The sequence below is a fragment of the Plectrocnemia conspersa genome, unplaced genomic scaffold (assembly GCF_051122295.1).
Source record: "Plectrocnemia conspersa isolate PC_06_02 unplaced genomic scaffold, ASM5112229v1 ptg000003l, whole genome shotgun sequence".
NCBI lineage: Eukaryota > Metazoa > Arthropoda > Insecta > Trichoptera > Polycentropodidae > Plectrocnemia > Plectrocnemia conspersa.
The window spans coordinates 26,470,590-26,482,829 of NW_028277167.1; the positions used below are offsets into that span (position 1 = coordinate 26,470,590).

The window sequence follows — 12,240 nt, forward strand, 5'->3', positions numbered from 1 at the left end:
AAGCTAATTCATAATATAAAAAATATTATATTTATACAAACAAAAAAATCACGCACTACTGTAAATCATACTTAGGCATACACGCAGTGGTGTGGTGCTAAATAAAATAGTACCGGAGCGCTAATTTTGCAAAAAAAATATGGTCGATAACACAATAACAGCTGTTGATAAAAGCATTTCAATTGTTTAAACACACATATTCCTTAGATTTGACTAAATATAATTATTCGAATTGAGAAATAAATCAGGTTCGTTTTAACCGTGAACATGTTACATATACTTAGTACATACGAGGATTGAAAGTTAACGTCGATCAAACCATTTAAATGCTAATAAAATGATTTTTTTATCTTTTAATATTCGGGGATCCTATCTTTCATGACGTACGCGTGATAACATACCCCTCCGATAGCTTTCACAACTAATTTACGATTTCAATATTTTTACTTACATAATATGTGCCCTATCTGTTATTATAGATACAACTCTATATGCTTTTGTCACAAAATGTTTTTAAAACATTATCGCATATTTTGATCTATCGTGTTGTTATTAGCATTCATTTGTTTCATTGTTTTATTTAAGTTTTCCTTTAATTAACTTTGTATGTCGGAGATCATTATAATCATTTTGTTTTTGACGGCATTTAAACATAATCAGAAATAGCTTAATAATAGCATATTTGATTTGTATATATTGAGATAGAAAATGTGCACATTTAAAAAATTCAAAGAGTCATCTTTTATAATAACATATACAAAATATCGTGGCATGTCATATTAACCGACTGTAGGCGAAAATTTGCCCAACGTGTCTTTTAACTTTATATGATTGCAATTTCTAGTAAGACTTATTTTCTAAAAGCCCATAAATTACTCTAATGGACAACTTTCGGTTGGTCGCACCCATTTTTAAGACAAAAAGTGTCGTATGGAGGAAAATAATCCTGCAATTTATTTTTATATTTTTACCTTTAATATGACCCATTTTTAATTTTGATATATTCTAACTGGTGAAAATAAAAAAAATCAACATTTATTTAATGAATGTAAAAAATTCGCAAATAAATAAAGTCAAATAAATGGCCGCCTTTGGACCTTTTGCAGCAGCCGATTCTTTCGATGTAATTTTTGACGACTTTTCATATATCACTTTTGGCGGATATTGGTTTTTAGGTGCTCAAACGTTTCGGGTTTGTCGGCGTAGACACGATCTTAGCGTAACTCTATAAAAAAACAACAGCGTTAAATCGCATTATCTTGTTGTTCAGTTGACGTCACCAAAACATGAAATAATGTGACTTGTGAAATTTTCACGCAAAACATGCAATGTCAATAATAATCAGTTATCATGCGCATATAGCGTTCATCAAAAGTTACAGTCTGATATCGTTTTTAAAAAAGTAAGGCCCAATGACGCCGCCTGACGACAATGGCACCAAAAATGTCACCTTTGGGCATGTAATGGTCTCTCGTAAATCGCGTGAGAATTTTCTTCGCCGCATATGCGACAATTTTACTTATTAACATACCCAGAGAGGTGACAAAGTGCCTCATCAAAGAAAAAGATTTTATTTGAAATGTCAGCATCAACTTCTTGCTGTTCAAATATTTAACCTGGTAAAATTCTTCGCTGTCCACTGTGTTGACGCCGTTTCGTCTTTTGTATGCGTTCGGGGATGTCCCGGCCAGTTCATACGCATAATACGTCAAAGGGAGCCATAAGAAAAGCCCAAAATCTGCAAACGCCAACGAATCGACAATTCCGGGTCTTCGACCACACTTTCACTTACAGCAGTAATATTCTCGGCTGAATAGGCGTCACTTTGATGCACAAGCTTTAGATCTCTAACGCTTCAAGTCTCTTCATTTTTTTCTACGTTGCGTATTGTTTGCCCAGTAGGACGATTAAATTGTCTGTAATCTTCTTGTAGATTTCAATACGCAGTTCGTACAGAATTGCTATTTCTGTAAAGTAACTGAATAATTTTAACACGTTGAGCGGTGATTAAGCGATCCATTTCGTAAATGTGTTGTTGCAAACAAACTTTTAAGACTTTGAACACGCGTGATTATTGACAACTGTCTAATTTAAAGTGATATTAACATAGGAAACTTGAATTGGATCGCCTTGCAGTACAAATAAAACTGGTCCACCACATAATAATGATCAGCTATCATTTTTTATTATATTAGGGAATAGGGATCATAACCACGGCCGGTCGATGAGATATTTTCCCCTTTCGTTCGCTCCCCTATTTAGGGACGAGAGTAAGTGAGAAATAAGGTCAAGAAATTGCACACACTTGTCTCTCATTTACTCTTGGCCTTTATCATCATTATATAATACTTGGTCGAAATTAGCAGTGGTAATTTGATTTTTTTATGCAATATAATACGAGAATGGTTTTGCTTATTAATACATACGTGATTCTACATTTCAGCAGAAATATTATTTATCGGAGTAATTGTATTGTTTTCTGTCTCTGAATCGTAGTCAATTTACTTTACCATTACGTATAGAGTTTCACGTGTATAGACAGTATAAATATTTCATATTCTAGTTTTCAATCAAGGTTTGAGTGTATTTTTTTGATATATTTATAAGCAACATAAACGAAAAAAATTGCAATATAAAACAATCACCAAAAATAAAGAGACATTGTACTAAAATATTTGATTTTCTATTTTAATTCTTAGAAATTACAAATAAACAACAATTTTTTAATTTAAATTAATATTAATTACATTAATTTTTGCGTGTTTATTATTTTCCAAAATTATATTCTTGTTTATATTTACAATTGCCATTTGATTTAGCTTCTACGTTAGCTCTTTTACGACGCTAAGTTAGCTTACACAAATGACATTTGCTCTCATATAGCAACACCGCTTTTGTCAAACATGTTGCGACGTCGGTATGCGCCAGTTGCAAATATGCCTTCGTTGAAGTTCCACGACATTTTCCCCAACGGAATCACCGTGCTGACTGCCGAATTCCTCAAAAGACTGTAAGATCCTTTTCATTAACCTAAGATTTTAGTTGTTACTCCCACTATTTAGTCAATGTCACGGTTCGAGGCCTCCGAATAGTGGGGAGAAGCGTTATTCGACCCTGAGCGCCTATTCAATTTTTTGTAAAACCTTTTGTGTACGAAAAAGAAAGTGCCATTGTCCCGCTAACTGTACTTTCGTTATGCCCTGAAAATTACGTCTGCGTCTATTTCAAAAATATAACTGTTACATAAATATAACACTAGCTAAAACATGTACAATGTGTATACAACGATACCAATCTAAATAATACGCAGAATGGTATACAACCTTTTAGCTATCAAGATTGAAAGAAAATTCGCAATATGGAAGGTTATAGAATGCTATAGATGTTTTTAATATGATATTAAAACTGTTCCAGTCGTTAAATTATAATTGCTCCGCTCATCGATTGGCTTCATGGCTCATTTATCATATTGATTTCATTTCGATTATTACTAATATTCCCTAAATATCAGTTTACACACATTTTTGAGTCAATTTTTGCAAGTAGAAGGTTATAGAAACAAATAGATGTTCTACATTTGATATGTAAATTTCGTTCCGGTTGCTAATTCCTACTGTAAAACTGAATTTTCAACGAAACATGGTCAAATCTAAATTAATGAAACGCTTTATAAGTACAGTACAGTACAAAAAGCACAGTATGTAATTAAATGTTTATAAGTAAATTTTTATAAATAGAATCAGATAGTTGCGATAACTTCGTTTCAGTTCATTTATTTCATACTAATTTTAATTAAAAATATTATTGTCCTTGAAAATAATCATTTTATTATTATTATTATTATTATTATTATTATTATTATTATTATTATTTAGCTCTTTAAAAAACTATATTGCACACAAAATATGGCATATTTGAATAGAAGGTTATAGAATCAGATAGATGTTCTAGATTCGGTAACTTGGTTCCAGTAAAAATCTTTAATGCTCTTCAATTTATTAAATGTTTCAAATTCAGTTATCTTTATATATATATATACTATAATTATTATTTTGCCTTCAAAAAAATTTGAATTAACATCAAAGAGATTTGGTGTCAAATAGTCAATATAGAATATGTTCTTAAATAATTAAAGGTCAATATAAAATAAGCTATAATGATGTTTAAGTCTTTTGCAAAAGTAAGGTTATAGAATTTGTTCTAGTTTTTAAATCTCACATAAAAAAAAGTTTTTTTTAAGTATTTTGAAATGAGACAAATTATGTATTTTACAAAACAAATTTGATTTTTTTCTACATGGTGTAGAGGTCCATTTATTACTCTTTTAGTTGCCAAGTCTTTTGCGATTACTATCTAAATATCGATGTATCACATAATAAAAAATATATATTATTTTCCTCAGAAACAAATTATAAATGTATCCGATTCTTTCTTCAATGTAAATAGCAAAATCCGCTATTTCAAATTTCGGCAACCAAAGGGTTAAACTTTAACTCTTGAATTATCTATAAAAATATTGAATAATCTATGACGAAATAAATCCAGATTTTAATTTGACATTGAATTAAAATTTTGCAAATAGAAGGTTATAGAAACAGATAGATGTTCTCGATGTAATTTCGTTCCGGTTGTTAAATTCCACTCTTCTTTATGCTACATGGATCATTTATAAGATCTATTTCAATCTTATGAGATAAAAATGTTTTGTAATAAATAAATTATTAAAAAATAGAGAATAATATTTTTCATTTTAGATTTTAATTCCCCACTAAATTAACCCAAATCTCTGGTTGCCTAAATCTGATATTTCGGCTTGCTACTTTGGAGAAAAATGGGACGCCATCATTGAAGAAAGAATCAGATACATTTCAATAAGACGTTCAAGGTTTTCTTTAGTGTCATATAACATTTTTTCCGAACAGTTAAAGGAATCCTTATTTTTTACATGTATCTTTAAAAAAAAAACACGAAAGCTGACTAATGCTGGCTTTTACTAAATTCTGCATACTAACTGTGATTTCTGAACAGAATAAAATAAATTCTACTGATGTTCTAGAAGTAACTTTATTAAACATTCCTTATTTTTTGCCGGCTTATAAGATACTTCATAAAATAATTATAAGTTCTAGAACATTCGAAATTATTTTGTCAGTTTGAAAGACAATTCAAAAATTTTTTTTTGATATTTTAATATAAATCAAAATCGTTTTATTATTATGCAAATTTTTTAACGCTTCTTCTGCAAATATATTAACATTTTCTTCTTCCAAACTGATGGTATTTATAATACCAATTATAATTATCCGTCTATGATAATTAAAAACGTTACTGTTCTCACATTTTTTAATGATTTTATGCCACTTTCTTTTTTACTGACCTTGAATATTATGTTATCAACGTAAAGCTTAGCTAACAGACTATATACATTAAAATTACGTTTTCCTTATACCATATAAGGATTATATAAATTAGTGTTTCAAAATATTTGCGATACAGCACATTAATAATACAATGAATGGGTGATGTAATCCACATATGAAGGCGTGTGTATTTTTACTGATAAATTATAATACCACAAATAGAAAAGTGATAGTTAACTTTAATTTTTTACAGTGCTAACGATCATGAAACTGCTATTTATGAACAGAAGATCAAGATAATGATCGATGAACTCGGAAAACTTTCGGCCATAGCCCAATACTTGAAACATCCTATAACGACGTACGATAAGCTCTTGGAATCAAACCACAAGCTCTATTTAATTATCGACTATAACGAAGAGTAAGTGCTTATTTTATTTTATTTACATTAGAGCCGAATAAACAATGCTTTATTCTCATTGCAGCGGCGACGGTACCGTCATTGGATATCTGAAAATTGGACAGAAACATCTGTTCGTCACGGACGGTTCAGAGCCAGCTTGGCCGGCTAACGTGCAGTGCGTATTGGATTTTTTCATCAAAGAAGAGTACCAGAGACACGGTTGGGGAAAGCATGTTTTCGAATATGCCCTAGTTCATGTAATTATACAATTATTTTATAATTAAACGCCTTCGTTATAATTAATTATATACATTTGAATAGAATGCCATTAAGCCTCTCGAATCAAAAAAGGTCGTCGAACTTTTTGGAACGGTAGTTTCAGATTAATCTAAAATAGCTTGGGACGAAAATAATTCGTTCTGCACATGACTGCCTATCAATTAAATCATCAGTGTAAATTGTCCGTCATTACTCAGTCGGTGAACACCTTTTATAGTTTTTATTAATCTACTTTTGCCAGATGGAAACATGAACGAAAACAGTTATTAAAAATATAATACATTCTTAAAACAACCAGAATAAAATCGATTGTAGTAATATTAGTTATCGTAGTAGTGATTTGGATCTATAATTTATCCTTTTCAGAATGATAACATTGATGCCCAGCATATGGCTTACGATAGGCCGTCAGAAAAGCTGATCAACTTTCTTGCCAAACATTATCAGTTGAAAGATGCGGTAGAGCAACCGAACCGATACGTCATGTACGGAAACTACTTCATCAACAATTCGATAAAATATTCACAAGGACGATGCATACCGTAATAATATTTTTTAAATAAAAATACTTTTTACTTAATTTTTAATTAATTATTTTTTATGTTTGCAGTAATTCTCAGCTGAATTCGGGAAACTCGGAGTTTTTTATGAGACGCTATTAAATGATAAGATGATAAGCGATCGATTATTATTTTTATAATGCATTAAACACGTATCATTAACTAATTTTTGAATAACTAAAGGCAAACTAATTTTATCACAACAATTTGTGGAACATTCCATTTTGAAAAGTATTATTTTTCAGAATTATTCCAGATTTGAATATAAAAAAAATTTAATTGGTGCTTATTTATTTACTAATTGTTGATTAATTTTATTAAAAAATCACTTAAATCTAATAAATTAAATATACTTAAAATAAATAACTAAAAATGTGTCAGTATATATATTTATAATTTGAATCTTAATTTATTTTACAGTACAAAAGCGTATTATTATTCATAGTTATTTTTGCACGTATTAAAGTTTAATAATAAAACCAAAATGAAAGTGGAAGTCTATATCTTGCTTGAAAACTAACCAAAGTAGATTTTTATATACCTGTTTACGATTAGTATTTTTAGTTATTGTTCTTCTTTTAATGTCAATATATACTTAATAATAATTATTTGGAGATTATTTTCTGTGATTTTTTCGGATATTATATTTTAAATATATATATTAAAAGTTGTACTTCTACATAATATTTATGCTTAAATTTTTTTACTTTAAATTTTAAATCTTGCTTGCCGATGTAAAGTCGGATATGTGTAACATTGCCACTTACTATTTTACGTACAGTGTGAGAGTCTATGTATTACGTCGATGTAAATTGAATATAAAATATTCACAATGTATGCGTGAATCGAAATATTTAAAAAAAAACTGTGATTTTAGAGTAATTGATTTCGTATTAGTACTCTAATGTTATTTATTTTATTTATTTATGAAAGTGGAAAAATATTTATTTATACTTAATATTATTTCTTTATGTGATTATCCTCCGAATGCAGTTATGTTATTTATTAGTATGGAAATATATAGTTTTCATTGGAAATGCACAACCTTAACTAGGACTTTGTGGAAAGTGTTAATTATACTAATGTTTTAATATATATATTTAAATAAAAGTTACATATAAAAAATGGTATTTTATTTTATTTTACTGAAATGTTTTTATAATATGAGACATAATTAATTTTTAAATTGAATCAAAAAAGTGTTCTTAGTAATCTTAAATCACTCTCAAATCCCACTTATGTATATCTATAGCTTCTGTGATTTTTGCGATAACATTCATAATTCAGAGTGTAAGTTCTGGAGACGCCTTTAATATCCGTCTTTTGCTGTTATACGTTAATTTTATTAATCTCATTTTTCTTTCGAACCAAGATGTATGTATTTTTAATCAATTAACCTGGTGTTCTATTTTCGAGTTAATTTGAGCTACCAAGCTAATGATTAATTTTTATGCATCGTCATTTTTTAGAATGTGAGATTATTCAGTGTACTCTTTTCTTTGTTAAGTGATATTCACAAATTTCATAATAAGCGAAATGGCTTGAAATGAGTTTTCATTTCATTATTATTTTTAGGTATCAATAGTGTGGGAATTCCAGCTAACTTAGATGTCATTCTAAAGACCATTTTGAACAAATAAAAATACATCCAACTCGTCTCGAAAGTAAAGCTCAACAATGGAATAGAGAGCTTGTGGGGTCACAAAAACATTATTCAATTGTAATCACGATAGACAATGCTTTCTACCTTCTGCCAAAAAGACTATTGTCATTACCCTTTGTTAATATTTGTCGAAAATGGCCAGCTGAAAGTTTCACTTTCAGGGTAAACATATTTAGTGGGTAGGACCAGGATGCGATGCAATTGGCCCACCAACATCCTCATCTGCAATTCGCCATAAGTGTCTAATCGGCAATATAAAAGATGTGACACTTAATTTTGAAGAGAAAGTCGCTCCCGAAACCAACCTTGAGCAGTCACAATAAGAGACACACGAGCGGATCATCCAGTATCATCACAGCCGACAAATACAGCGAAGACTCTGATTTTCAATACATTATTTCATCTTTTCCATCGGATAACGACAGCTACATTTACATTCAAGGAAGACAAAAAAAGAAAAAGGAGAACAATCCTCGAAACAGGACATCTGGTCACCTTATTTATACGGTATTACTTTTACTTCACACAAACGAAAGATTTTGAATTCATCGGAAAAGTGACACTATCAAATTTTCCTAACTGAACAATTGACCCACTGAAAGTCCTAAAACTAATTATAGTTTTAGAACTTTCATTAGGTCAAGTCAGGAGGAAATAAGTGGAAGAAGAAATACAGTCAGACGTCGCTATTACTACGGTCTTCAAAAAAAAAAGTAAAAAGATGTAAAGTATTTTATTTATTAAATTATAACTTACATATACATGCAATTAGATCATTTAAATGTTGATGTAAATAAGAAGTTCGATATTCACAATACATATAAAACTAATTTCAGATTTATGAATTTCTGCAATTGACGTAAAAAATATTTACAAAACTTTTCTCATACAAGGTTCAGGTTGATTTTTGTCTATAATTTATCTTTGGTCGTAATCGCCGTTATCAGCTTTTTTTATTATATCAAAAAATTCATGCTGAATAGCATTCTTTGTCTGGTCAGAGTATTTATTCATCTTGCTTGCGAGATAACTTATAAAACTTGTAATTTCAGAATTGGAGTTAAGCAATTCTGGATTAACGCTCGAAATCTCATCATCACATTTTCTCTTTTTCTTAACATCGGCATTTTGCTCGTTGCTGTCTTGAGAGTTTTCTGTAGCCTCTGGCTTATCTTGAGGCGATAACTAAAATATGAAATATAAATTATATTTCTAGATACAATATATTATTCAGCCGCAAAGGCAAATTACCGTATTATTTCGCTTTCTAGGATTGCCTCTGTTGTCCATAAACTTCATATATCTATAAGCGTACCAGTTACTCTTATACCTTTTTGATAAACCTAAATAAATGAAATATATTTTAGATTTGATAAAAATGAACATTAAAATAATCTCGTTTACCGTTAATTTTTTTCTTTCTTTCCTCTTCCTTTTCACTCTTATACAAGAGTAGTAAACTTATCATCTTTGTGCGGCATTTCTGGGCATTTATCGACATAGAATCGGCGATTTTTTGCCACGCGTCAGACTTGAGGATTTTGTTATAAAAATTTTCGTTTTTGAGATCCCATAATATTGCATGTTTTTTAAAGTGCTCTAGTAACTGGATAGTATTATCTTTAGTCCATTCTTCTTGCTGTTGAACTGATTCTATAGAACTTTCTGCTGCACATAATAATGTTAACGTGTTAACTAAACATACAATTGATTTTATTTGAATATAATAATAAACATTACCGTGATAATTGTTTCCTGGTTCCTGTTGCTGAAATAATAAAATTATTTTTTTATATAATGACTACAATTGCAAAGTCAAGTAATTTAATAAATTTGATATTTATACTAACGTTCATGGTATAGGTGTTTGCAATAAAAATATCTTTAACATCATGTGTGTCTAAAAATACAAAACAAATTTGTATTAAATATCTACACATTAATATCTATCGTCGATTTAAATTAAAGTGTATTTTATCTGATTTGTGTTATTTTTATTTTTAATATGTTATATACCTCAGTATTATTTAAAATATTATAGTATCTCTAAATATTTACATTCTTTCTTCGGTAAAAAAATCTATACAAATATAAGATGCTGATATCTAGTATTGAATGCAAATATGATGTAATGAACACGCTTAATAAGATATGTTGGCGATAATTAAATATTTCAATACATTTGATTTACAAAAAACAAACAATTAATAATAATAATAATTTGAGTTTTTCTAACCTATTTCAATGAAATCGTCTTGAACGTACAGCTCGTCACTATCATCATGTTCAATCTTGACACTTTCCTATTAGAAAAATAATCCAATTTGAATTTATGTTTTATTATTTAGTATTTTGTTATATATATTAATTATCACATTTGGACGATAGATCTTTCCGGCAGGGTCAGTTGTATGGTCATTTCCAATGTTTGGCTCTGCAACACATTTCCGATATAATATATAAAATGTATACGCATAGCATACTTTACACGACATATTTTAATCATTGTTTACCGGTGCTGATATTAGTTGTATATGACATTGTGGCAGAACGATATTTAAACAATAACGAAGCCAAGCTTCTTACTAATCACAACTGTCAGAGTTATTTTTTCAGTCTAAGCACGGCGCGCATTAGCCATGCCCTTCACAACAATTTTTATCAAATGTTACTTTAAATCTCCCATCAAAATAATTGTGTAATAAATGGTAACCAGAAAACTAAGCACATGACAGTTAAACACAAACCACAAAATAGTTTATAATGCTATGAATAAAATAAATTTTAAAGCATTCGTTTGTATCATGTAACCATAAGAAGTCTTCTAACTCTCGGGTACCAAGAGAAATATTATCACATACAATTTTTCTCCATGTCAATTACAAAACGATTTATTTCTTACCAGTACATTGAGGGCCAACAAGCCCGAAATATTGAAGAAGTTCTTAAGTTGAAAGAACTGTATAGTAGTAGTATATTTGGTTTTGCCGATAACGTGTGCTTGGCTTCTTATATTTAAAAAAAATTCACACGGTTCTGCTGGTCAATACAAAAGTTTTTAACACAGATAGTGAAGGTAGCAAAAACAAACGACCACCGGTGATTAATTTTTATAACAGAACAAAAAGCGGAGTTGATCTAGGAAACAACGTGACTCGTAAATATTATTGCGTAAGGGCGACAAGGTGGTGGCCTTTCAGAATATTTATGGAGCTCATTGATATTATGGCTTTCAATGCGTATAGATATTCTGAGTGACGAATCAACGATCGATGCCGTCGAAAGTATTTTATACGTCTCCTATCGGTCGATTTAATAAAATAAAATTGTAATTAAACAACGTGAGAACGTTTATTTGTATAAGCCGCAAAAGTCAGCAATAGAATTATTCTTGAAGACTTTTGCCTCTGAAGATCTTCCTACATCGTCTTTGCCCAGTAGTACTCTAATATTGGACGGAGACATATATGTAACTTTTGTTCTAGTAATAAAATTACGCGTGTTTTGCTTGTCACAGAGCTGTGTTTCAAATGTATAGGGTAACAAAATGACTGGATTACCCATGTACAAATTATTTGTGATAAGGGATAAAGATAAACATTTACATTTTTTTGTATAAAATATTCGCGCCTTAAATTTATTTTTATTCAAGATCTGTCGTCCATAGCCTCTATCGAATCTAAAATTCATTTACTCAAACATTCGCGAATGAAAATTGTTTAAGAATTTTTTTTTCTTATTTTTATTTGAAGATATTGACTAAATTATTTTTAGACTTTGCGTTTCGTAGTTTGTCCACTTGTTGTTTGAATTATTTAATTACGGGATATTATTACATATATTGGTTCTTGTGAACAATGATGAGGAAATGAGTGAAGATATTATTTTGTTGTTATTATAGACGTTAAACGTCGGCAGGGTAATATCGAACGCGAAGTCGGTGGGAAAAAGCGGCAACACCGGGGAAACGTCTCT

At 29.8% G+C, this 12,240-nt stretch overlaps 2 protein-coding genes across 3 annotated transcripts; one reads left to right on the forward strand and one right to left on the reverse strand.

Moving 5' to 3' along the window:
* Positions 1-2,885: 2,885 nt before the first annotated feature.
* On the forward strand, positions 2,886-7,727 carry LOC148237124 (alpha-tubulin N-acetyltransferase 1-like). Its single transcript, XM_088182372.1, has 5 exons — positions 2,886-3,010; positions 5,614-5,781; positions 5,846-6,020; positions 6,409-6,584; positions 6,653-7,727. Exons 1-5 carry the CDS (start codon positions 2,904-2,906, stop codon positions 6,702-6,704), a joined length of 678 nt encoding a protein of 225 aa, XP_088038498.1. The 5' UTR covers positions 2,886-2,903; the 3' UTR covers positions 6,705-7,727.
* Positions 7,728-8,983: 1,256 nt separating this feature from the next.
* LOC148237125 (uncharacterized) lies at positions 8,984-11,170 on the reverse strand. Of its 2 annotated transcripts, none has more exons than XM_088182280.1 (8): positions 10,779-11,170; positions 10,641-10,699; positions 10,502-10,568; positions 10,116-10,165; positions 10,006-10,033; positions 9,670-9,930; positions 9,517-9,608; positions 8,984-9,450 (listed from the first exon to the last, which is right to left on the reverse strand). In XM_088182280.1, exons 1-8 carry the CDS (start codon positions 10,804-10,806, stop codon positions 9,184-9,186), a joined length of 852 nt encoding a protein of 283 aa, XP_088038406.1. In that variant the 5' UTR covers positions 10,807-11,170; the 3' UTR covers positions 8,984-9,183. The 2 variants fall into 2 exon arrangements, with proteins under 2 accessions (XP_088038406.1, XP_088038405.1); XM_088182279.1 differs by having other exon boundaries at positions 9,670-9,933; positions 10,779-10,913.
* Between the last annotated feature and the right edge of the window lie 1,070 nt (positions 11,171-12,240).